Raw genomic sequence first — 25717 nt, 5'->3', positions numbered from 1 at the left:
CTCCACAAGATTAACTGTGTGGTCTAATTTCTCTTGTTTAAATCCACTCAACATGCTGACTGTGCTCAAAATGTTAAGTCCTATATACAGTCCTCATTCTATGTGACTTGATTTGTTTTTTTCTTAATAGATTTGGGGCTGTGTTTCTGTGGGATACCGGATCTTCAGTAGGTGAGATCACCGGCCACAACAAAGTGATCAATAGTGTGGATATTAAACAGACCAGACCATACCGCCTCGTGACCGGCAGCGATGACAATTGTGCTGCTTTCTTTGAAGGACCACCATTCAAATTCAAGTTTACAATAAGTGTGAGTTGTCATTCTTTGCCACCTGTGTGCCATCTGTCTTTGAGATCCAGCTCTCTCCCCATTCCTGCACAAGCAGAGAGCAGCCATTCTCTTCCTCGTTCTCTTTCTCTTGTGTTTCGTGGAATAGGCAGCATTGCTTTTCAGCGGCAGCCCTTTGCACTTCATGCTGGTGTTGGAAAGGGGGAACTTGAAATCCTCGTGTGCAAGCATAAGATCGCCCAAGCTGTCATGGAGCCAGCACAGTCTTTTTCAGAATTACAGCAGGTCTAAAGTCTTGGGACTCTAGAGCTTTCTCTGCAATTAAAGCAGGATTGCTTATCTGCCCAGGGAGAAAGTTAAAGAGTTTAAAAGCTGCAAACAGTTGTCTTTGCAGTGCATGCTAACTATTGCACCCCCATTTTGTCCACAAGACAATTTTCAGAAAGCCTTGTGCAGATGTGAGTTAAGTCTATGGACAGTGGATAAAGTAATCTCTTTGAGACACACCCAGAGAAGGGCCACTCGTTGACTTTGGGCAGTGATGGCCAAACTTGGCCCTCCAGCTGTTTAGGGACTACAATTCCCATTATCCCTGACCACTGGTCCTGTTAGCTAGGGATGATGGGAGTTGTAGTCCCAAAACTAGCTGGAGGGCCAAGTTTGGCCATCACTGATTTAGGGTCTTTGTTGCCTCATGTCAGCAGAGGGATTCTGTCAGGTATTGGGTGTCCTGAGCCACGTAAGCCTTTATAGCTTAAAACAAGCACTTAGAATTGGGCTTGGGAACACGTGCCGTTTTGTTGAGACTGCTGTTACACAGTGCTTGAAGTAGGAAGGATTTGAGCTGCTTGCACAACCCACAGCAGGCTAATGGTGGAGACCAATGAACAGCACAAAATCAGCTGGAGTAATCCATTTGGAAATTGACATCCTTTTATACATACATATATATGTTTCTCCTATAGGATCACAGCCGGTTTGTTAATTGTGTGAGATTTTCTCCAGATGGAAATAGATTTGCTACAGCCAGTGCAGATGGCCAGGTAAAATCGAGTCATTTCTTACCTTTTTTGGGGGGGAGGGGCAGATATGCCTATAGCTAAATGGAGGATCTGCTTTGAGTGCCAAAGCTCCCAGAATCAGTCCCTGGCATCTCCAGCTAAAGATCTCACCTGGAACACTAGGAACCTTGGAGTGTCATTGCTGGTCATAAGAGACAACGTGGAACCAGATGGACCAGCGGCTAGGGTTGCCAGACTCAATAGAGGACAGGACTTCTGTGCCTTTAATTGCCCTGCTCTCTTTTAAGTCTGGAAACCTTAAAGAGAAACCAGCAGACCCTTTGTTTCATTTCCAAGCAAAGGGTCTGCTGGTTCCTCTTTAAGGTTTCCAGACTCAAAAGAGAGCAGGGCAATTAAAGGCACAGAAGTCCTATCCTCTATTGAGTCTGGCAACCCTACCAGTGGCCTGGTTCTTTATAAGATACTTTCCCTCTAGAGCTAGCACAGTAGTAACCATGCCAATATTTCTGGCCCTTTAGGTTCTAAGAAAAAAAATGGGTTGCCTCTCAGGAACTGGTGTTCCAGAATCAATGCTGGAGAAGGCAACAGATGAAGGAGAGGATGAATAAGGCAAAAATTAAGATTAGCCTCAAAGTCACACAAGTATAAAAGTATTGGCCCAAAGGGGTCAAAATCCATAGTACCCTGTTTCTCCGAAAATAAGACATAGCCATAAAATAAGCCATAGCAGGATTTTTAAGCATTCAAGGAATATAAGCCTTAGCCCGAAAATAAGACATAGTGATAGGCACAGCAGCAATGACAGCCGCAGCAGCAGGAGGAGGTAAAAAAATTAGACATCCCCTGAAAATAAGCCATAGTGGGGGGTTTTTTTAGGAAAAAGAAATATAAGACAGTGTCTTATTTTCGGAGAAACACTGTATATTTTTTTTATAATAATTTTTTATTAGTTTTATACAAACAAGACACACAAAACATATAATATAACACTGTCCCTTCAATTTCCCTCCACCCACCCGTCCACTTCTGCCACCAGTAGGACCTGTGGGCATTGAGAATCAAAGGGGGTCCATTGTAAGCTGGGTTTGACCTCCCCCCTCCCTCCTCCCCCCTATCCCCTCCCTGCCACTGAAAGGACAAGGATGGAGGAGCTCTGAGAGTTGGTTTTCCCCCCAGCTTTTTCAAAAAGAAAACCACATTTAAGCAAACACACACAACAGTAGGGAAAACATGAATTCCCAAATTCTTATTGTCTTAACATTGTAATTGTGACTTCCTCGATACTCTTCCTCCTGGTTTTCCTAACTTCTCAAACTAATTGTGGCGGGTTTTCTATTCCAATTCAAAATCTTTTTCTTATAATATTGACTCAATCCTCCTCCTTTTCCATGCTGCCCTCCCACAGGCCCCCCTCTGCCACAAGAGGGACCTGCAGGGCACAGCACTTCCAAGGTTCCATTTTTTGTTTCTAGGTTTCCTTCCACCCCCTCCTTTCCCCTCCGAGCACCCCCTGCCACTGGGTGTCTCCAAGTAAAGAGAGAAGGGTAGGCAGCTCTCTGCCCAGACACCTATCCTCACAGAAATTAATATTAAACTATAAAATAAAATTCTTTCCTCAGCCATTCTTTTAATTCCCTCCAGAAAACTCAGTTTTTTTCCCCCTTAACATCAAATCTCTACACTAAATCTTAACCATATACTTTATTACACTCTCCTTCCCCCAATTGGTTCAGCATTTCCGTTAACAAGCCAAGATTTCGAAGACCGTCATTCAAAGAAAAAAAAAACACCTTTTAACTAAAATTTTCACCCCACACCAGTTCTTTCCCAATTCCATCTCCAGGCCTTTATTCCCCCCTGCCCCTGTCCTTCCCATCCCTGAGTAACACCACTCCACATAATAACTCCTCCAGGATCTTCCATTCCATTAATCTTCGTGTCCCTTTGCTTCTCATTTTCTTGCTTTTCTTGCTTTTCTTCCTTTTGAAATCCATGCTTTGCTTCATCCAAAATATATTTTTTGTAGTCCAATTCGCCTTCAGAGTTCTCCTCAGGTTGTTTCTCCTCACACACAGTCTCAGAATCAAAGATCTCAATATCCAAATTGTCCTCTAAATCCTGAACTTGGACTTCAGCCTCTACTGATGATAAATTAGGATGTTGCCGTTCCTTGTAAATGTCCTCCCATGTTTGTAGGTAGTTCAGCACAGCCTCCTGGAAGGCTCGAGAATGCTTTGTTTTCATAGTTCTCTTAACCACAAACGAACAGGAGATAGGGAGCAAAGGGTGCTGGAAAATTCCTTCCTGTTTAGACGATCGACTCCATCTTGGCTGATCTTTTCCTTTGTCTTTAGCTCAATCACAAATCCATTCTTAATTCCAATTTAAATAGTTCTACCTCATTTTCAGTCAATTTTTACTTTTCACAGCAATACAATAAGTCCACCCGGTCTTTTAACAGTTTGACAGCTTTTGACAGCTGTCAAAACACTCTTCCCCTTAACAATGCTGTACCTCAAGGGGTGCCGGACTCGGGAGCTGAGAAGGTTCCGAAAAGTCTTTCTTTCTCTCGGGTCTACCGTCCCTGAAACTTTTTCATCATTCGGCTTGGATTTATTTAAAGCGCCTCCCGATTTGCCATTAGGAAGAGATCGACTTCCGTTTCTTTAGAATCTCTCCTATTTTTCCAATTGATGATTTTAAAGTCCAAATAAAAATTCCACTTACTTTATGGAAATCTTTTATTTTGTTTGGAAGAATCCGCCGCTTGCCGGGTCAGGACTCGGAGCTTCACTTCTTGGAGGTAAGATGTAGCCCAAAATGGCTCCCGCGGTTCCACCCCGCCGGCTCTCGATCGCTCTACTGAGCTCTCGGGCAGCGGGGGATCCGCAAAACGGAGCAGCCGCTGGGCGCGTAAGTCACCGGGACTCTCTACCCGGTGTTTTTACGGGGAGCCCGCTCGCTCTGCGGACTTCCCCCCCCCTCCGCGAAGCCAGGGACTTCGGCACGCGAAGTCCCTGCGTCCTTCTCTCCGCCGCGACGGACCGGAAGTGCGGAGAAACACTGTATAGGGCAGGTATGTCCAAAGTCCGCTTTGGGGGTTTAATCCGGCCCGCCGGCACTTTATTTCCTGGGGTAAAATCCTTAAAAAAACCTCCACAATTTCGATCTTTAAAAAAACCCTCAATAATTTTGGGATAAAATCATAAAAAGCTCTACAACTTCAATCCTAAAAAAAGGCTTTTGACTACCAGCCTAAGAGTTCTGGAGATGGAAGATGGGGAGAGGTGAAATGTGGATTGATGTTCAAGCTATGAAATCTGCCTCAGGTGGGATGTTGGAGGAGGTAGCAGAGGCTCTGTTAAATGCTATGCGGGTTACAACCATTGGCGGAAAGAGCACACAATGGGTGAACCAAAATATTCTCCGATATGGAGGGTCCGCCATCTTAGGCTGATAATGCAGACTACTTCCTGAAGGTAAAGAAGCAAGCGTGGCATTGATTGCCTTAACCCAGAGGCAATGCCAAACTGCATTTTCCTATATTTCAGATGTTTGGATCCTTTGGTAACTGTGTTTCATTCAACACGTTCCATTGCTTTCTGATGTCAAGAATACACTGTTTGAGTTTGATACTTAAATATCTACCTACTTTAAAGAAACTGCTGGTGTTTCAATATGTGGGTGGGTGGGGTTAAGTATATTTAACTGCTGCCAAAAAAAAACCAAAACCCACTTAACGGATACTTTGTCTCCTTTTCGGTTTTGAAAAGATATGTATTTACGATGGCAAAACTGGAGAGAAAGTTGGTGCACTAGGAGGAAATAAGGCACACGATGGAGGCATTTATGCAGTGAGTATATTGGGCTTATCCGCCTCTCTCTTTGACCAGACTGTTAGGGTATGTTGATTTCCACAGGCATTATATAGATCTGCTTCTCTTGCAACAGCACGAAGCGTGTCTCGCTCCACAGCAGCTAAGGCTGCCTCTTACGCTTGGGCAAGTGTGACAGAGTTGCTCAGTCCCTTATCAGGCATGAAGGAGTTTCTTAATTGAAAAACCCAAGAGGTGTTATGCCAACATTTACTTTCTTTTTGGGGGTCAAAGCTACAACCCCCAGCCATGCCAAGAGCAATGGGCATTCTTGGCAACGGTGCTGCTGGAGTCTGCAGCTGAGTTCAGGGCCAGCAAAATGCTGTGAGTACAAGATCTGATTCCTGGGCAGTCCCTCTAGATTTCAATCCAGGCTTGTTAAAAAGTTGGTTCCAGTTTTAGGCTGCAGTATTTCGTTGAATTTAGTTAGATGGACTGCTTAAAAGCCTCTTGATCGATAAAGGTTGTCCCAAGTAATCAGGGAGGGAGGTGTGTCCCTTTAAAAAAAGATACAAGTACTTTGAAAAACCAAGGGCAGAAGAGGCCACCTTTGAATAACGATTCTGCCGTCTTTCTCCAAGGAGGGGATCCAAGGGCGTACCCACCACGGGGCAAGTTAGGGCAGCTGCCCTACTCTAGAAGCAGGGCTGGTGGGCAGAGGCGGAGCACAGCCCGGCGGAGCGTGAGTTCGCCATTCCCGCCGCGCCGCGCCGCACCCTCCCTCCAGCTCCCCGGCGTGCCCTCAGGCAAGACGGGGAGCTGGAGGGAGGGCGCAGCGCGGCGGGCGGGAACGGCGAACTCGCGCTCCGCCGGGCTGTGCCCCTCCCTAGAAGCAGGGCTGGTGGGCGGAGGCGGAGCCCAGCCCAGCGGAGCGCGAGTTCGGCGTTCCCGCCCGCCGCGCCGCGCTCTCTGGTTCCCCGCCGCGCTTGGCCTTGCCAGAGGGCGCGACGGGGAGCTGGAGGGAGGGCGCAGCGCGGCGGGCGAGAACGGCGAACTCGCGCTCCGCCGGGCTGTGCCCCTCCCTAGAAGCAGGGCTGGTGGGCGGAGGCGGAGCCCAGCCCAGCAGAGAGCGAGTTCGGCGTTCCCGCCCACCGCGCCGCGCTCCCTGGTTCCCCGCCGTGCTGCGCCCTCCCTCCAGCTCCCCGTCGCGCCCTCTGGCAAGGCCAAGCGTGGCAGGGAACCAGAGAGCGCGGTGCGGCAGGCGGGAACGCTGAACTCGCGCTCCGCTGGGCTGGGCTCCGCCTCCGCCCACCAGCCCTGCTTCTAGGGAGGGGCACAGCCCGGTGGAGCGCGAGTTCGCCGTTCCCGCCCACTTTGTGGCCCCTCCCCTTCCGTGCCTTGGCCCCTCCCCTTGCCCCCCCCTAGTTTTGATCCTGGGTACGCCCATGAGGGGATCTCTAAGATGATGCAGCACTATGTGTGGTTGTTGTGTTTTTTAAAGTAACAGACATTCTGAAAGTGATGCTTTTCATTGTAATATTTCTTTGGGGTGCTTGTGGAATCTTCTTCTGATTGATTAATTCACGAAATGCTTTAGAGTTCAACTTTGCATTCCAGAATGGACTCAATTCATTTCTGATTCTTTGCTTCTCCCAGAGCTGAGTTTACAGAATTACACAGAAATAAAAATAAGCTGTAATCATTACTTGGAACAACTTTTTAAAAAGACGTATTCATAATCCTTCCTCCAGAGCACAGTAACAGATTGTGCTAGAAGGGAAAAAAATTAAGAATATTATTATTATTATTATTAATATCAATTATTTCTTCTTGAGGTTCTTCTTTAGCAAATACCCATTCTGCTAGAGTACAATTGAAAGCAAAATAATAAACCTTAAAATAACAGCAAACAGTCTTATATTGGCGAGTCAGCTTGTCTGCATAACGTCTTCAAACTCGCCATCTGGGGAAATGTGCATGGAAAACAAATATAGGCTATCTCTGGTAATTAGGGCGAGCCTATACCTCTAAATCCCTTTGTTTCCTTCCAACAGATTAGTTGGAGTCCAGATGGCAATCGCCTACTTTCCGCTTCTGGAGACAAAACAGCTAAGATCTGGGATGTTGGTGCTAATAGCGTTGTGAATACCTTTAACATGGGATCAAATGTTTTGGATCAGCAGTTGGGTTGCCTGTGGCAAAAAGGGCACTTGTTGACTGTCTCACTTTCTGGCTACATCAACTATCTGGATGAGAACAATCCGGATAAGCCCCTTCGTGTCATCAAGGTGTGTGGAATCATTGAGCCGGCTCTTTCGCGTTTCCTAATCATGCGCTGCTCGCATTATCTGTCTTGTTTCCAACAGAAATGAGTGTGGTTGTGAAGACCCATTGAACAGAAAGGCTGCTTGAGCTACATTGTGGATGCTCTTGTTCGGTTGGCTACACTGTTTTGTAGTAGTAATTGTAATAATAGTATTTTATTCTTTATTTTATTTATTATCCGTGCCCCACCCATCTGATTGGGTTGCCCCAGCCACTCTGGGTGGCAAACGAGAAGTGACTTCACTTAATCCAAACAAGCCAGTTCTGAACAATATGCTCAATGCTTGCCAGGTGGGAGGTAAAGGTAAAGGGGTCCTGACCATCAGGTCCAGTCGTGTCCGACTCTGGGGTTGTGGCGCTCATCTCGCTCTATAGGCCGAGGGAGCCAGCGTTTGTCCACAGACAGCTTCCAGGTCATGACAAAGCCGCTTCTGGCAGACCAGAGCAGCGCACGGAAACGCCGTTTACCTTCCCGCCAGAGCGGTCCCTATTTATCTACTTGCACTTTGATGTGCTTTCGAACTGCTAGGTGGGCAGGAGCTGGGACCGAGCAACAGGAGCTCACCCCGTTGCAGGGATTCGAACCACCGACCTTCTGATCAGCAAGCCCTAGAAGACTCTGTGGTTTAACCCACAGCGCCACCTGGGTCCCTGCCAGGTGGGAGGATTCCTGGTTAAATCAGAACAGAATCAACACTTTTAAAGATTTCTTCGTTTGGGGGAAATGTGGTCTAAGTGCAATAAGGCAATTGTCTCTAAATACCTAAATACATTTCAGGCAGTAGCTAGCTGCGCCTCTGCTTCTGAATGTCAAGCCTAAACAGCAGTCCGCCCTTCCCCCCCTCCCTACCCAAATTGCCACAAGGACAACCACCTTTTTAAAACTGATGGAAGGTTCTGTTGCAGTCACATCTCACAGGAGTATATTGTTTCAAGGGAAAGGGAAAAGCCCCTTGGAGTTGGCATGCAGAACATCCCAGTGTATGTCTGCCTGACACCCCACCACTCTTGGCCACCTGAAAATAGCCGTTAATCTTAAATGGCTCTGTCCCTCCCCTTTCATATTAGACTGCTTACATCATTCCACCTCTCTCTCCCCCCTTTGTAGCCTTTGGCACAGTCTTAGTCTCTCTTGTGCATAGAAACTAAACCAAAACATTTGTAGCTCAACAGGGTGCCTAGTCTTCCTTCCTTTTCGCCCGTTGTCTGCTTTCCCCCATGTCATAATTTGCATTGTAATCTCCTCTGGGCCTGTAACATGTAATAGGATAATATTTGCCCTGCGTTGTTGTTTTTAACAGACTATTTTAAGGATAAGACAATGGCTTGGAACCAATTCCTCTTCTCCCCCCCCCCCTGCCCCAGAAGCACATAGGATAGGGTTTGTGAGCTTGTCAACTTTCCGTTTTGTCTATTATCAGAGTAGTTTGAGGTTAGGCGAAGCTTTCCTGGGGGGGGGGGGAGTAGGGGTTTTCTTCCAGAAATCTGTGCAAAGAAGCCCAGATTTGGGCAGGAAGAAACAAGTGCACACCATGCGCTATGAGTAACTTGAGCTGCTCTCTGTGTAAATGTAAGAGTTTGTTTAATTATGTGTGCTTTCTTTCAGGGTCACAGTAAATCAATACAATGTCTTACGGTGCATAAAAATGGGGGGAAATCCTATATCTACTCTGGAAGCCATGATGGGCATATTAATATCCTTTGAGCAACCAAGCAAAGTTTTTTTTGCAGATGAAAACTCTCTAGTGCTATGCTGCTATATATGGCTTTCTTTCTTCCCTTTCTCTTAATACCGTATTTTTCGCTCCACAGGACGCACCTGACCATAGGACGCACCCAGTTTTTAGAGGAGGAAAACAAGAAAAAAATATTTTGCTTTCTTGAATTGTCCTAAGCATAGCAGCCAACTCCTAGAGGCCTAGGTGCCTTTGCCCCCTCCCCCCACCAAATTAAATATTTGAGGAAGCTTCTTTTGCAAATGGGGAAAGCTCTAAAAAAATTTAGGATCAGCTCAAAGTTGTGTAGCTTTTTTTGCAAATGGGAAACGCCCCGTTTTTTGGGGGGTGGGGTCAGCTCAGAGTTGTGCATCTTTTTTGCAAAGGGGGAAAGCTTTGCCTTCATCTATGGATGAAGGGTGGATACAAATTTGATAATGATAACAGGAGCCTTTGAAGCCTTGGTGCCGAACCCTCAAGATTGCTGCTCCAGTCAGTGAGCGCGCGCACACACACACACACACACACACACACACACACCCCAGCAGCGGCATTTTAATGCTGCTTAAAAAGCTGTTGGGAGACTGAGACAATATGTGTGCATAGCACAACTTAGGAATTGAGTTGGTTTGATTGTTCCTTGCAATAAATGTTGGATGTCGCGCTCATCCTGAAGAAAACTTCCTTAATATTTTGCTCACATTATTGGGATTCTGAGACGGGGGAAAATGACAGCTTTTCTGGGAAAGGACACACAAACCAGGTTTCACGAATGGTTGTGGATGAGTCGGAGCAGCTGGTCAGCTGTAGCATGGATGACACCGTGCGGTACACCAGTCTGAGCAAAAAAGACACCAGGTAAGTTTCGGGCCATCTAATTCTGCTGCGTTAAAGCCCTATATCAGAAAACCAGATATAAAAAGCAACTTTGGTTGTTCTTTCCGCAACCAACATTATCCTTGGTCGGCGCTAGAAAAAAAATTAAATTACCAGTTTTACTCTGCTGAGCAGATGGGATTGATAATGTGCAATGGGCAGTTGTGCTTCTCATCTTATATAGCAAGTTAAAATATCAGTGCAATGTAGGAAAATAAATACGGTGTCTAAAACGTTCTCCACCAAATGTGTAAGAAAAAGTAAGCTGCTGCTCAAAAGATGGGGGATGTGCGAAATGTTCTCAAATGCCCTTTAATGTGCCGAAACATGCCTTTCTCTAAGTACCAAGTGCTAGTTCATATTTTTTAATTGGTGGATTATTGCACCTTGACTACTACAGCTTTCCGTTGTCCCACCTTGGTCCCTTTACATCTACCCTGCTGCCCGAATCCCCCGTCTTCCTGATAACAAAGTACCGCTCCTTAAATCCCCATGCTTCGTATCTGCTCTCAGGTCCTTTGGTTCTATTCTTGCCAGTGACTTCAGCTCCTTCAGCTAAGGAAAAAATATATCTCTTTTTGTCCCTTTCCCTTTACCTTTTCAGTGGCCAGGATGTTATTAAAATGGACGTTCAGCCCAAATGCATTGCAGTTGGACCGGGTGGGTACGCCGTGGTCATATGCATTGGAGAGGTGCGTATCAGGATACATGGATTGTACTGTAATGCAATATAACTACTAAAGACTGTCATCCTTGGAGTAAGACCCAGAGCCATTGACTTCCATAGGACTTACCTCCAAGTAGATGTGGTTCGGATTGCATAATAAGTTTCTTAGCTGTAATGCACACTTTGCACTTCAAACAATAAGAATGGTTTTGAAAGCACAGCTCTTTAAAGTGATATTTGGTAACTAGTTTGTAGTACTTAGATGCAGAAGCATGACTAGGTTCTGGAAAGAGTCAGAGCACAGGCTGATGACATTATTACTGATGATGGGGGGGGGGGTTAGTTTATGCTATTTTACACTGATGTGTAAAATAGCATAAACTTTTTTGAGGGGTGAACAAACTGTTGCTGCTGGGCTTACTCTCTTATGGCAACACACACAAAGAAACACACACACACACACTCCCTGCCACACCCCATTGAGCTCTTACATTTGCCTCTAGGCAAATTAAGATTGTGGGTGGCTGTGTCTCATTGGCACGGTGGTTTGCAGTGTATTAACGGGCTGCAGGAATAGAGAGAAACATTGGCTGGCTTCACAGTTTTCCCACAATGTGATTTTTGCATAACATGCGTGCGCACGCACACACCATGATTCGTGATATATTGCCAGGTCAAAGATGATGAAACTGATATAATCAAACCGATTTTGGATAATATATCTATATATCACCTAGCCCAGGGGTGGCCAACTCCCAAGAGACTGCGATCTACTCAGAGTTAAAAACTGGCAGTGATCTACCCCCTTTTTGGGGGTTCAGGTCAAAGTTGTTGAGCTTCTTTTAGGGAGAAGGAAAACCCTGTTTTGGAGGGGCAAAAATGTTAAGCTTTTTTTTAGGGGAGCCAAAGTTGTTGAGCTTCTTTGGGGTGAGCCAGTGGTCTACCACAGGTGTCCAATGATCTACTGGTAGATCACGATCTACCTGTTGGACATGCCTGGCCTAGCCCTATAAGTCAGCAATGAGCAATGCCACCCATTTGCTAGTGTCTCTCTCACTGCTCTGGACATGTGAAGGGGGCCTCTGTTGATGCAAATCCTTTGGACCAAGTAGGGAAGCCCCCCTGTAGCAGGTAGTGGAACATCATTTTCTAGGCAGTACCTCAATGTGATTTGCATACTCCTCGGATTACAGATCGTTCTGATGAAGGACAAGAAGAAGTGCTTTGCAATTGATAACCCTGGCTTTGAACCGGAAGTGGTAGCAGTTCACCCTGGAGGTGGTATGGCAGCCGTCGGAGGAACAGTAAGGGTTTTATTTTCCTCTTCAAGGTAGCCTTTTCTGCTCATTAAGCACTTGGCCGCTCCCACAGCATGGCAACACTTGTGGAAACATTTTCAGTATAGTAATTTCAGATGCTCTCTTAGCCTCAGCTCTAATTATCCCTTAATTTTCTCCAATAAATGTGCTGTTCCTATACCTTAATAACGGATACGAAAGCAGCAGTTGGGTGTGAACTGTTTCTGGTGCAAGACTTGAGAGAGGTTTCTCACCCATGGCAGTAAAAAAAATCTGAAAGCCAGCAAGGCCTTTTGGGGCACTGAGGAGAGCCTGACTCCTGCGCATATTTTAACTTCCAGGATGGAAACGTGTACCTGTATGCGATCCAGGGAACGTCTTTAAAAAAAGAGGAAAAGACGCTGGAAGCGAAAGGTCCTGTGACTGACTTAGCGTACTCTCATGATGGTGCCTTTCTGGCTGTGACGGATGCAAGCAAGGCGGTCACTGTCTTTAGTGTTGCCGATGGCTATGCGGTAAGGAGGACTTACTTCTGTTCTTTGTATATTGTATTGTTGCTTGATTGCTATGGCCAATGGCTGACACAAATAAAGATTCATTCATTCAATGTAGAAACCTTGCACATAGATTAAATATCCCTCATGAGCAGTTTTATTTAGTTATATAAAAATGCTGTTGAAGCAAAACTTGACACTGTGTGGGGCCTTGCAAATACAAATAGAAAACAACTTAGTAAATAGCAGTGGAAGAACCGAGTGCTGTCCTAATTAATTTATATTATTAATGCCTGCTCTTGGAATCTGTTGCCCCTCTTTAGATTGAATTGGAATTTATTCAGTAGTTCTTGCATTGGGCTTTATTACAGTTTCAGTGCCATCCTATATAATAAAGTCCCTGTGTCTCTGCGTCCAGATTCCGTGTGTCCTGTTTTCCGCGCTACTGAGCATGTGCCCCAGGGACACAGGGATTGGACGCAGAGACTGCACACACACACTCCCCACCCCACCCCCACCCCTCTGCCCTGCACTGGCTCAATAAGCAGTTAAAACAGAGGCCACCAGCTGGAAGGCAGAAGCAGGCAGCAAAGCCCCTAAGTAGTGCAGGCCCTCTCTCAACGTGCTCAAGGGCCTGAGGAGGAAGCCGGGACGACCAAAAAATCAAGGCCCCGGCTTCTCCTCACTAACAGGCCCAAAATTGAGGCCCAAACAGCGCAAGCAACCGGGAGACCCCCGCTGGGCCGGAACGGCCAGGAAAGGCACGGGGAGGCCACCGAATGCTCAGCGCGGGACCCTCAGAAAGCGCTGGGGCGGGCACAAGCCCCCCAGACGGCAAAGCTGCCTCCCGGACGCAGCAGGCGACTGAAAAACAGCCGCGGAGGCCAACAAAAGTAGCAGGAGCCACCCCCACCCCCCCCAAAAAAACTGGGCGTACACCCCGGAGCAGCCGCCCGGGCCGTCCAGGAGCCAGAATTCGACCACTGGGCCCTGGCAGCAGCAACGCTATTGACGGGGGGAAATTAGGAACCAAACGGCAGGCACAAAAAGCGCGCGAAAACAGGGTGGGGAGGGATCCGCACTCCAAACACAAGCTTCAGAGGGGGTAAAGGAAGAAATACCCCCCGCACCCCCCAGCCGAGCCCGGGCTGTAAAGGTAAAAGGGGGGGGGATTTTGGCTTGGGGTTTGGGAACGGGGGGGGGGGAGAAAATTAGGTATAAATTAAGGATCAAAGGGAGGGGGGAGGAACAATCAATTAGACAAGGAATGAAAGCCCCCCACGCACCGCTGCCACCGAAAAAGGCCGAATGTTCTAGCGCCCGTTTATTAAACGGACTGAATGGCACTAGTTAGAACATAAAGAGCTTCAATTTTTTTACCAATGGTTAATTCATTTTTTTAGGATTAAAAATCCAGTGATTGTCTTACTTTTACTTTCTTAATAGGAGCATAATATTTTCTATGGACACCATGCGAAGATTGTTTGTATTGCTTGGTCACCAGATAATGAGCACTTTGCTTCTGGGGGAATGGATATGATGGTTTATGTTTGGACAGTGAGTGACCCAGAGACCCAAGTTAAAATACAAGGTAACGGTACAGTCTTCTCATTACGGAGAAATCTAAAGTGCTGTGTTCATTGTTCATTGCATTCTTGGAATACTGTATATTCCTGCGTATAAGACTACTTTTTAACCCAGGAAAATCTTCTCAAAAGTCAGGGGTCATCTTATAAGCCAGGTCGTATTTCTTATACAGCGAGTATATCCCAAACTCTATATTTTAACTGGAAAACGGTAACAAAAGTTGGGAAATAGTGTTTTTGAGGGAAATCACAGAGCTAAAATTATCCTGAAGAATGGAGACTTGTAAACAGATTTTTCAACATCAAGACACACAATTCTCCCTGATACAGAGCAGCTGCTGTAGACCCTTAGTGTCGCCACCTCTTCATACCTGCCAAGTTGCTGTCGGAGAAATAAGGGACCGGGTGGAAGTAGCAGACCGGAAGTAGCACTGCCACCATTTTGGAACTGGGCAGAGCAGCATCAAAAGTCACTTCTGAGCATGCTCCGCTCAGTTCCAAAATGGTCGCCGCGCCAGAATAAACGGGGAAAAACAAAAAAACCCATTTTTTCAGCTAGGAACAGCTGGAAAAACGGGGATTTCCCGGGGAATGCGGGAGACTTGGCAGCTATGCCACCTCTTCCCTATCACGTATACGTCCAAGTCCTTCCAGCGGCTCTTGCCTGTGTGTCGGGTCTCCCAACAGAAGCAGAGTCATGCATAGGGGCTGAGTTGAGGGGGTTGTGCAGGTTGGCGAGGCTGGAAGATGAGGTCTAAAAGAGCCTTGAGTAGAAATTAAAGACCTGACCAGTGTGTTGCCATCACACTGCATGCAACAATGGTGCAGGTGCCCCAGGTGAGCAAACATCATGGGTGTGGGGAGGGAAGGGGGCAGGGAAGTTCACGCACGAGCTCTGGTAAACTTTTTAAGAGCAAATTTGGAAAGAGGTTGGTTGCATCCATTTACATTGTCTGTTGCTTCTGTCAGATGCCCACAGATTACATCACGTAAGCAGCTTGGCATGGCTGGATGAACATACCCTGGTAACAACATCTCACGATGCATCCGTCAAAGAGTGGTCCATTTCCTACAAATAAAATGCCTTCAATCAGGAGAAGCTCATCAGGGACTAGAACTATATAGCATTTCTCTTAAAAATATACAAATCTGTCACGACCTCCAGGGTCCTAGAGCATATTCTCATAGCTTTGCAGAGGGTGTTTGTATCTGTAATTAAATGACCTTTGAAAAGCTTTAGTCGGGAATGCTTTGCACTTGAGAAGCACTTAAATTATGTCTGGAGCTTGCAAAACATTTTGTGTGCTGAACATTCCAGGGTCTGCAACCTAGCAGGTCGGCATGAAAGAGTTTAAATTGATTTGGTTCCTTAATTTTTAATATCTGTCTCTCACACACATACTTGCACATGGTATTGTACAGCATGAGAGTATTCTCATTTTTTTCTAACTGCAGAACATTTCTGTACTAACAGTCATAGTAAAGAATGCTAGTTGTGATCCAAAAATTAATTGTGGTGTGCAGCTACTGTATATTGGCTTGTCTGTAATGCACCAAATTGTTGCCTCAGATTTCCTTCACCAGACAACAAAGTGGGGTGTGTTCATAATAAACCTTTTCTGTATTTCCTGTCCAGATTTGTAGTTATTTTTAAGATGAAAATGTGGGGTTTTGATGTATTTTGCCATTCTTTTAGTAATTAAAGTTTACAGATAAACGTCAAAGGCATTTTTTTCGGATATACCTTTGTTACCTTTTTTGAACAAATGAGAATACTTGATCATGGTTTGTTGTTTGGAAATGAATGCTTCTAGATCTGCTTTAAATATACCTTCTTTCCTAAGGAGAAATATGTCTATGTAAGAACATTTGCAGTAATTATGAAGACGCCTTTTTCAGTACAGGAATTAAAGTAAAGTAAAGCAATTACTGTGAGTTGAACTGATCATTACAACAAACAGCAATCTCTAACACTGTAGAAACAGAAATATTTCTTCTGAAGAGACCTTTTCTCCCAATAAAGAACTTCTGTATGTTTTATCTCCTGCTTAATACAGTTTGTGGGGTCACATTTATTTCAGTGGTTTCTAGGACTGTATAAACCTCCTTTCAATCTCTTTCATGTGTTTGCATGTGCTTGCAAGTAATGCGAAACCATGGTTTAGCCTAGGACTGGGGGGCTAATGGTTTTCCCATTCATGGTTTATTGCTGCATGAATGAGCCCTTCATAAGCCCAGAGCAAAGCGTTGACTTGCATGGTCTCCTCTGCTCCACCGGCCAAGTACAGTTTTGCTTTCTATAAATCCCAGAGCTTTACGAGCCAGGGAATTCTGCCTTACAACAAGCAGTGATTTGTTTCTGAACGTGCCAACTTAAGGGTTATGAAGCTGGCTCATTAAACAACTACAAAGTGAGTCCACTTTGGATATTATTTTCCTTCTTCTGAAAGCTGGGTGGGTAAAGACTTGGGGTTCCCCACTTTCGCCAGGCAGAAAATGCATGGTCAAGAGGGAAAAATGGGTAATTGCAATCAACATCAGCCAGAAATGTTGGGATAGGATAGGACAAGAAAATATAGAGCCAATTCCCCCATTCAAACACTAGAAGTTAAGGAAATTGACAGTGGGACTCATAATTTGTTCATACTGTTATTGGGGGAGGGGGGAGAGAGCCGTGGGTGTAAGAATTAGCTACTGCATGAGAAACTAAAGGAGGAAGGAAAAATTCTTGTGAGGAGCATTTTGAAATTGTAGCATTGTGAGGAAGTTTAACTGCAAGGTTCCTTGTTTCTAAAACCAGTTGTAGCAGCCTGCCACATGCTGCTTTGCTGGCTCATTTCAAGCTACTAAAATTCTGCTAATATTTCCAGATATGCGATCTGTCCTGCTTCACCAGACTGCCTTTCATGCCTCAATCTTCCTTGTAAAAACAATGCAGCCGTCTATGAATGGTGGCACATTGCATCCCCAATGGGTGTACCTTTTTGATGCAAGTGTTTCCAAATTACTGGTGTCATACTCACTCTTAAGTTTACAGCTTGTGCATACCTATCCAAGGCAAACATCTTGGAGGATACATATTTCATGATAATTCATCAACATTTAGCCTTTTCTCAGATTATCATATCACAAACACATTTCCCTAAATGCAGCGTCGGTTGATGGCTCTCAGTAGAGGCTGCCAATGCAGAAAAGAAAGAGCATTCCTAAGAGGCTGATCTTTCAGATGCTACTTGCATTTCAAGCTAGCTGTTTTCTAAAGTGGCAACGCACCTCGCAGAGCTCCAGCGCTCCAGAACCAAGTGGCTTGCTGAGCCACTGAACTTAGTGCTATTATACCACTTCAAACAGCCCTGGCTTTCCACAAAGAATTGTGGGAAGTTAGTTAAGGGGGTTGATGGTGGTGGTGGTGGTGTTAGGATACTCCTCTTCCTCTCTGGGTTGCAATTGTGAGTGGTTTAATAATCCCTCTTCACAGGGAACTATGGGAATTATAGCTCTGAAAGAAGAACAGGCTTCTCCCAACAACTTCTGTCATAATCTGCTATCAATGCCAGAACACACTTTTTTTTAAAGACTCAGACTAACATAGCTACATGTATACACTTTGTGTAGACCATGGGTAGGCAAACTAAGGACCAGGGGCTAGATCCGGCCCAATCACCTTCTAAATCCAGCCCGCAGACAGTCCGTGAATCAGCGTGTTTTTACATGAGTAGAATGTGCCCTTTTATTTAAAATGCATCTCTGGGTTATTTGTGGGGCATAGGAATTCGTTCATGGTTTTTTCCCCCTTCAAAATATAGTCAGGCCCCCCACAAGATCTGAGGAGCAGTGGACAGGCCCCCTGCTGCAAATGTTTGCTGACCCCTGCTGTAGACTCACTGCATGACAAAACCATGCATTGCACATTGGACTTAAGCTACATGTTATGGGGACTTATGTCATCCCTGGCAGGTCCCTGCAATGAGGGAGGACGAAACTGGGAACAGGAGATGCAGAACAGAATAGGGCTGCCTTTCTTTCCAGAGGGGAATGGAGATACTATCCCTTAGCCAACCAGGGGAGTACGTTTGAAGGGGCAAATGGCAGGAAAGAAATGAGGCAAGCAATCACTGTGCTCTTCTGGTCCATTGTCCCCTCTTCTACATACAGTGGTACCTCGGTTTCTGAACTTAATCCGTTCTGGAAATCCGTTCTTAAACCGAAACCATTCTTAAACCGAGGCACGCTTTCTCCCGCCACCGGTGCCCTTCCACCATTCGGCTTCCATTCTTAGACCGAGGTAAAGTTCTCAAACCGGGACACTACTTCCAGTTTTCAGGAGATTGTAAACCGAATTGTTTGTAGACAGGATTGTTCTTAAACCACTGTACTGTAGTGACTTACGTAGGTTGCCATCCCACCACCAGGTGGCGCATTGGTTCCACTTGGTTTAACCCACTTGCACTGCAGGAGTTTGAATGAATAGACCCATTGAGTCCTCATGGCAAGAGTTGTGCGGCAGTACAGTTCTGAGTTCGTTGTGTTCTTGGTTTTAGCAGCCTGAGTTGCCCAGTGGTTTTATTGTGTAACTAAATAGCTCCATTCATTGACCAACCTTGTTATACCTGCCCCCATAAATATAGCATAATTACCTGCATCCTGATTAAATGATCCCAATAAAACACAGGATTCTGTCTCAGTGGCAATAATCTGTTTGCTGTTTCAGTTCTTAAGCAGGGTCACATGTCCTTTCTGATGTGACTCCACTTGTCAATTCAGTAATCTCCCAGCATCCTATCTTATGCATGGGGCATTCAGCACCCCCCTGATCACAGCTTTTGGTCCTTGCTTTGTGGGTGGCTGAAAATGATTGTTTCTAATAATGCCATGTTGAAGTTCTGCTGTTATAGAGACAAACTCTTAGGTTTTCCATTAGGCTTCATTTCTTCCCTCTAGTGTTTTCTTGCCCACATAAGTAGGGTTTATTTGTCCCCACAAAGAGAAAAGCAGTAACAACAAAAAAGTTCAACATGAGCTTTTGTTAAAAGTCAACAAAAGCAGAGGTGAATGAATACAATTAGAAAATTATAAATGGGGTATAAAAATCACAAGTTGGCCTTGTACAATGAAATAGAAAGGAAAAGGTCTTGCCTATTTATAGACCAAACAAATAAAATCAGAGGGATTTGCTACCTATGTGACTACGTTGTCATATACTTAATAAATACTGCCCCCCCCCCAAAAAAAACCCATGTGGAATCAGAAGGGTCAGCTACACTTAAAAAAACAACCCCAAACTACAACAAGGTTTGCAGTGGTAAATAACTATTAAAAGGTGATTAGAGCAGGGCTGGATTAAATACTATCATAAGTATTCTACAAGATGTATCTCCAGCCCAGCTGGGACTCTGCTTCAGGTTTAGTATTGATACTGTATTTCCTAATGTGAAGTGTGTGGCTGCCTGCCTACAATGGCTATCTTAGAATGATCCTGTGATTCTTCACATGATGTTGGATTCCAGCTATCATCACCCCCAGCCAACATTTATTATTGATTTAACGAATCACTATCCATAAAACTTCCTGAAGTGATTTGACAATAAAAAAAAGTTGAAGGCTGATGCAGATGCGGGGGGTGGGGGGTGGGACACAGGAGCGGTTGCCACAGGTGCAAAATTGTTAATGGGTGCTTAATTTCAAAACCTGGTGCTGCCTCAATACAGCTGTGTGCTTCTGTCACTGGGCTCCATTGAAAACAGCTTCTCCATGCAAACCAGGAAGTTTCCTCTCCAGACAACGGAATGACACCTCTTATCTCTGTGGCTGTGATCTTCTGGGTGATGTGGACACTGTCAGGTAATTGAATACGCATGCGTACTCCATTCCCCAAATCCACGTGGCCCCGGGTACTGGCAACACATGCTATGCTACTGGTGCCAGGCAAATACGTTTTTGTTTTCCCAGGCCTTTGGGTGACACCAATGATTGGACTATGGTGTGTGTGTGTGTGTGTGTGTGTGTGTGTGTGTGTGTGTACAGTCATACCTCTGTTTATGACCACAATTGGTTCCGGGGAGCCAGTCGCTCCCCGAGTTCGTCGCTCCCCGAGGCATGCTTCTGCACGTGCACGAAGTGCCGATAGAGCGCTTCTGCGCACATGCATGCTGCACAGATCACTTCTGCGCATCCGAGCGCCGTGGAACCCGGAGGTAAACACTTCGGGTCCACGGTGGTCGGAAACCGAAGGGGTCGCAAATGGAGGCGGTCGCAAACTGAGGTTTGACTGTATGTGGTGATTTTATACTTGCATATCACTTTGGGGCCGTTCCTTGTGGGAAGTGATTCATAAATACAATAGACCTAAACCTAAACCTACTTGAGATGAATGCAGGGCAGCCTATGTACCAGAACATTATTGGTAGTGATTGGAATTCATAGGAGGATGGGTGGAACAGGCATGTCGGATGCTCTTGGTGTGTCCTCTCGTAAAACCCTGGCTGGTTGGACTTTCTAATAAGCAAACATTATAATTTCTTCCATTACAAAACAATGTCTTTATCCTCTTCTTATCTTTGACATCTAAGAAATTCCGGTCCTATGATCTTTTCCCATGACCAGCCCAGAATGGCTTTGCTATAAAACATTGTGAATAGGCACATTGTTAAGGGATATATTGACAGTCTTTACAAATTGCAACAATAAAATTCTATACGTGTCTTGTTGAAATTCCAAAGCCTTGCCAAAGCGAAAACAAAAACAAAGATCCCGCCCATTTTAGAGGACTTTTGTCAGATTATAGATTATGATCTTGAGCCTAATGCACAACTGAGTCACGGCTTTATCAAACCCATGAGAGTTCCCTGTTTCAGGCAGTTCGGATGTATAACATGTAGCAAGAGACCATAGGAGCCAACTCCTAGGGGCTGAGGTCCTCCCCCCCCCCCGCCCCTGTCTAGTTCATGGTTATTGCCATTCAAATGGTATGTGTTTATGCTGTTCTGGTGCATTCTGCCAGAAAAAGAAGGCCCTGCCTCCACCCTTTGTGGAGCTGCAGCAAGACCTGATAGCTAATTTGGTGGACCTTTGACAAAAGCATGAGCAGCTTGGCTCAAAAGCCCAACAGCGTTCAGTATCTTTCAATGTTCATTTGCCAAGAGTATTCAGGGGAAAGATTGACAGGCTCTGCACCAGCATCAGGCAGCTTCTGGCTCTTTCAGTGCCCATCACTAATGCCCTTAAAATGGCACCAGCCATTTTAATAACCCATAATGTTCCCCTGACAAAGCAGTGTTCTGACAAAGCAGTGTGGTAAGTTTCAATAGCGACTAGATGCAACTGCCAGTGCTATTTGGGTCACTAATGTCACCAGGTACTGTAAATATGCCAAGACCCATCAACAGGGGATTTTGACCAGGGTCTTCTCAAACCTAATAATTGGCGTCTTCAGAGGCCTGCATAGAACTCTCCCTGCATAAAATTCTGCAATTCACCTAGGTCAGCAGGCGACTTCTTTGCTGCTGTTTGTCAAATGGTAGCAAATCCCTTTCATGTCCATATTTTGTTACAGAAGTTTTATAGTGTCATTTTGTGCACGCCTTATCAGTCACGTTGATTGTTTGATCTGGAGAGAGATTATTCTGCAGATAGTATCCATTTTCTGTGTAATTATGGTTTTCTCTGTGCAATAAACTAAATTGCAGATTAATGCTTCTGGAGTCCTCCAGGTAAAATTGCCAGTGATTTGTAAAGTGCTCACTGGCCAGAGCGTACCAGCTCCTTTCCAGCTTTCACACAACAAATTAGTCCAAATACTGTCCCCATACAACACAAAGGATGCATTCATTGTCTGGCAGTGGTGCCACTCAGGAATTGTTCTGATGAGGACAAAATTATGTGTGGCATCAAATGCCTGTTTGGATTGAGCATGCAGCTTCTAAAATGCAAGTTACATTAACTGGCTGGGAGTGAGGGGAATTAATGAGATCAGATCAGGGATTACTATTTGATCCCAAATAATGATCAGCTCCCACGCCCAAACGACCAGTATACCTTCTCCTGCCTATAACCACTGGAATTGATATAAAAATAGAAACAGAGTCATAGTAACTTCGGCCCTCCAGATGTTTTGGACTACAATTCCCAACTTCCCCGACCACTGGTCCTGTTAGCTAGGGATCATGGGAGTTGTAGGCCAAAACATATGGAGGGCCACAGTTTGGGGATGCCTGCTATAGGCTCATTCAAACGCATATTGACACCACCCCACAATAAAATTACATGAAGTACAAAAGTTAGGGATAAGATGATAATCTAAGCACTATTATATCCATAACTATGCTCTGTCTTCCTCCCACTCAGGGGGGAATATGTTAGAACCAGACTTGGTCAAAGGCCTGGAAACGATGCCTTATGAGGAACGGCTTAGGGAGCTGGGTATGTTTAGCCTGGAGAAGAGAAGGTTAAGGGGTGATATGATAGCCATGTTCAAATATATAAAAGGATGTCATATAGAAGAGGGTGAAAGGTTGTTTTCTGCTTCTCCAGAGAAGCGGACATGGAGCAATGGATTCAAACTACAAGAAAGAAGATTCCACCTAAACATTAGGAAGAACTTCCTGACAGTAAGAGCTGTTCAACAGTGGAATTTGCTGCCAAGAAGTGTGGTGGAGTCTCCTTCTTTGGAGGTCTTTAAGCGGAGGCTTGACAGCCATATGTCAAGAATGCTTTGATGGTGTTTCCTGCTTGGCAGGGTGTTGGACTGGATGGCCCTTGTGGTCTCTTCCAACTCTATGATTCTATGATTCTGGTGTCCCCATATATATCTAATTCAAAATATAAACAACAATAAACCATAAAATATTGTCTTCTACAATTATTCAGCATGACTGAATCTTGATTTTACATTTTTTTATTGCACTGAACTCACGACACACATATTGTGGGAGCCTTTTTTTGTGGGACCTGTTTCAGCTGCACCATAGGGTCCATGGTAAATCCGGCAATGGGAAATTTCTGTGGTGTCCCCTTCCCTTGATGCCCTAAGCACATGCTTATTTTGCTCAAGGGTTAAGCCACACAGGTAGCAGTCCAAGGGGGTAAGTCCTGTTGGTGTCTCCCCTGTTCATATATCAGCCAACTGAAGTTGGGACACTGGCTCACGGGTAGAAAAACTTTCCCACACCAGCTGCAAGTAATGAAAACTCTCAAACTGAAGTGTGGTAATATGGGCAAACACTCTAGCAAGCAAGCAAGCAAACAAGCAGTATAACATTCAAGTTACCTGACAGGCAGATGGATAAAACCCATCTTTACCAGGAGCAGCTCAAAGCTGAGGGGCTGGGATGGTGGCTGTAATTTCCCCCTTCTTGGTCCTTTCTTCTTTTGGCCATGCCCCCAAAGCACACTCACAGACAACGTACTTTAACACTAGCTTCACAAAAGAATAATCCTCAGTGACATATTGTGGCAAGAAAGTATATTTTTCTTGGTACCTCTTGAATTCTGCAGACGTGGTAATAACTCCTCTCACGCCTCCCTTCTAGTGAAGCCCTCTGTCGGGAGAAATTTCTTTTCTTTTTCTAAAGATTTTTATTGGTTTTCACATAAACACACAAATTAACAAACATAAAACAAACACACACAAAGAAATACACACATAACACAACCTCTTGCATCTTATACTCTTGTATCTTAATATAATTCGCTCCGCCGAGCTAAGACTTCCCTCCTTCCCATCCTTCGGCTTTGTTTTTCCACTCTTATCCCGCAGTTTCTTTTACCTACTTATTCAAAGTCAGTTCGTAGGATTTATTTTAGTCCTGCAAGTGTCCTTAAACTTCTACAGTTCCTCTCCATGTATTCAACGAATTTACTCCATTCTTTTTGGAACCTTGTTTCCCCCTGGTATCGGATCCCGTAGGTCAACTTGGCTAGTTCTGCATAGTCCATCATCTTTGTCCTCCACTCCTCAACTGTCGGTAAGTCCTGTAGTTTCCATTTTGGGGCCAATAAAGTTCTTGCCGCGGTTGTAGCATACATAAACAATCTCTGATCTTCTTTAGCAATTTCCCCTCCCATTATACCCAATAGAAAAGCTTCAGGTTTTTTTGGGAAAGGTGTATCTGAACATCTTTTTCAATTCATTATATATCATTTCCCAGTATCTTTTCACCTTTTCGCATGTCCACCACATATGATAGAATTCACCATCTTTCTCTTGACATTTCCAGCACTTTTTACTACTTGTCGGGAGAAATTTCAATGGGTCCCTTTTACCATTAGGACTTCACAAAAAATGGCAGTTAGAAAGTTTGTGCTTTTTGCTCTCTTCATACCTACAGCCCAATTTATTACCCAGTCATATAAGCACTGAAGTATTTCAAACAGATATAAATATTTAAATCCAAGGATAATGATTTAACTAGATTATGAATCAGGCTGCTAATCACATAGCTGGCCACCAATGTGTGGGTGCTTGTGAATCTTGCGTGCTTCCGATGCATTAGTAATAAAAGTATTTCCATCAATGGAAACTGTGAAGTGATGTCAACTAAAGATTAAGTGAGAACAGAGGCAGCCGGGGGGGGGGGCGGATATCCTGGACATACCTTGTAACAGGAGCAGGAAACCTGTTTTGGAAACTGTATTAAATTGAATTACCTTGGTTTAATTTGTAATAATTTCTGTTTGTAAACATTTCTGTTACAGCAATTAAGAGAAGATTTCTCAAGTATATTTCTTCAACCTGTCATTGTAAGGCAAGTTTCATTAGCATATCCATTATCAATAAGACCTTGATTGCACAGAAAAATAATTAGCTGCTAAGAGTACCCTGATTTATCAGCTTTATAAGCAGGTCAACTAAAATAACAGCCCATTGCTTCTCATTTAATGTTTGACCTAAAGAATAAATGACTGGATGAGCAATGATTTTTTTTATTTTTTAAAAAAGTTCTATTAACTCAATGTAACAATTTGACAGTCGCTTAGCTCCAAGCTGGGGCAAGATATTTCTTGGCCCTTCCTGAACACATGCAGGATTGGGAACCGCTCCCTACCCTCCAAGCTTCCATCAAATCCATCTAGATAAACTCATTGTCAAAGAGCCTTGGATGGAATGCATGCAGTTTCATGGTTTAGTATAAACCTAGGGCAAAAGCAGGTATGATGTGGGAGATCATCTTCAAGCTGCTGATGGGGTAAAGTTTTTTCATTAATTAGCAGTCCCAATTGGTTCCTATAAAGTTTGAAGAAGAAGCATTCAGAGAAGAATAACCAGCTTCCACACCATTTCATCAATATAAATCACTCCTGTCCCCCTACTGAAACAGCTGATAGCTACACAGTGGAAAACGTATATCCTATATGGTATTTGTTATGTTTTTCTTTGCAATATACACTGGGAAAATGGCATAAGAGAAAATGGTTAGTGCTTCTTTTCCAAGTACATTTGCTTGATTTTCAAAGCAGCAGTGTGGGCAATGGCAATGCAACATTTGAGGCCACTTTTTCCTAATCAACTCCCTGCAACACCAGTTTCTCCCACTGTGTTCTGCCATTCCTTCTTTCCTTCCCCAGTGCTCTACCCCCCTGAGCAGTTCCCCAACCCCTCCTATTCCCTCACTGCCCTTGGGTGGCCCAACCC

At 44.7% G+C, this 25717-nt stretch overlaps 1 protein-coding gene across 1 annotated transcript in view; it reads left to right on the top strand.

Annotated features, from left to right (window-relative positions):
- WDR1 (WD repeat domain 1) overlaps positions 1-16140 on the top strand; it is a 41232-nt gene extending 25092 nt beyond the window's left edge. The window contains exons 5-15 of the mRNA XM_060279067.1: positions 131-311; positions 1256-1333; positions 5086-5166; positions 7182-7415; positions 9059-9148; positions 9871-10025; positions 10648-10735; positions 11904-12014; positions 12350-12523; positions 13949-14093; positions 15058-16140. Coding sequence (XP_060135050.1) covers positions 131-311; positions 1256-1333; positions 5086-5166; positions 7182-7415; positions 9059-9148; positions 9871-10025; positions 10648-10735; positions 11904-12014; positions 12350-12523; positions 13949-14093; positions 15058-15167 — 1447 coding nt within the window. The 3' untranslated portion in view covers positions 15168-16140. The remainder of the gene's footprint in view (positions 1-130; positions 312-1255; positions 1334-5085; positions 5167-7181; positions 7416-9058; positions 9149-9870; positions 10026-10647; positions 10736-11903; positions 12015-12349; positions 12524-13948; positions 14094-15057) is intronic.
- The last annotated feature ends 9577 nt before the right edge of the window (positions 16141-25717 follow it).

This window comes from Zootoca vivipara, chromosome 9 (genome assembly GCF_963506605.1).
Source record: "Zootoca vivipara chromosome 9, rZooViv1.1, whole genome shotgun sequence".
In the NCBI taxonomy this organism is placed as follows: domain Eukaryota; kingdom Metazoa; phylum Chordata; class Lepidosauria; order Squamata; family Lacertidae; genus Zootoca; species Zootoca vivipara.
The sequence above is the reverse complement of the archived record's forward strand: the minus strand, read 5'-3'. Positions and strand labels throughout refer to the sequence as shown.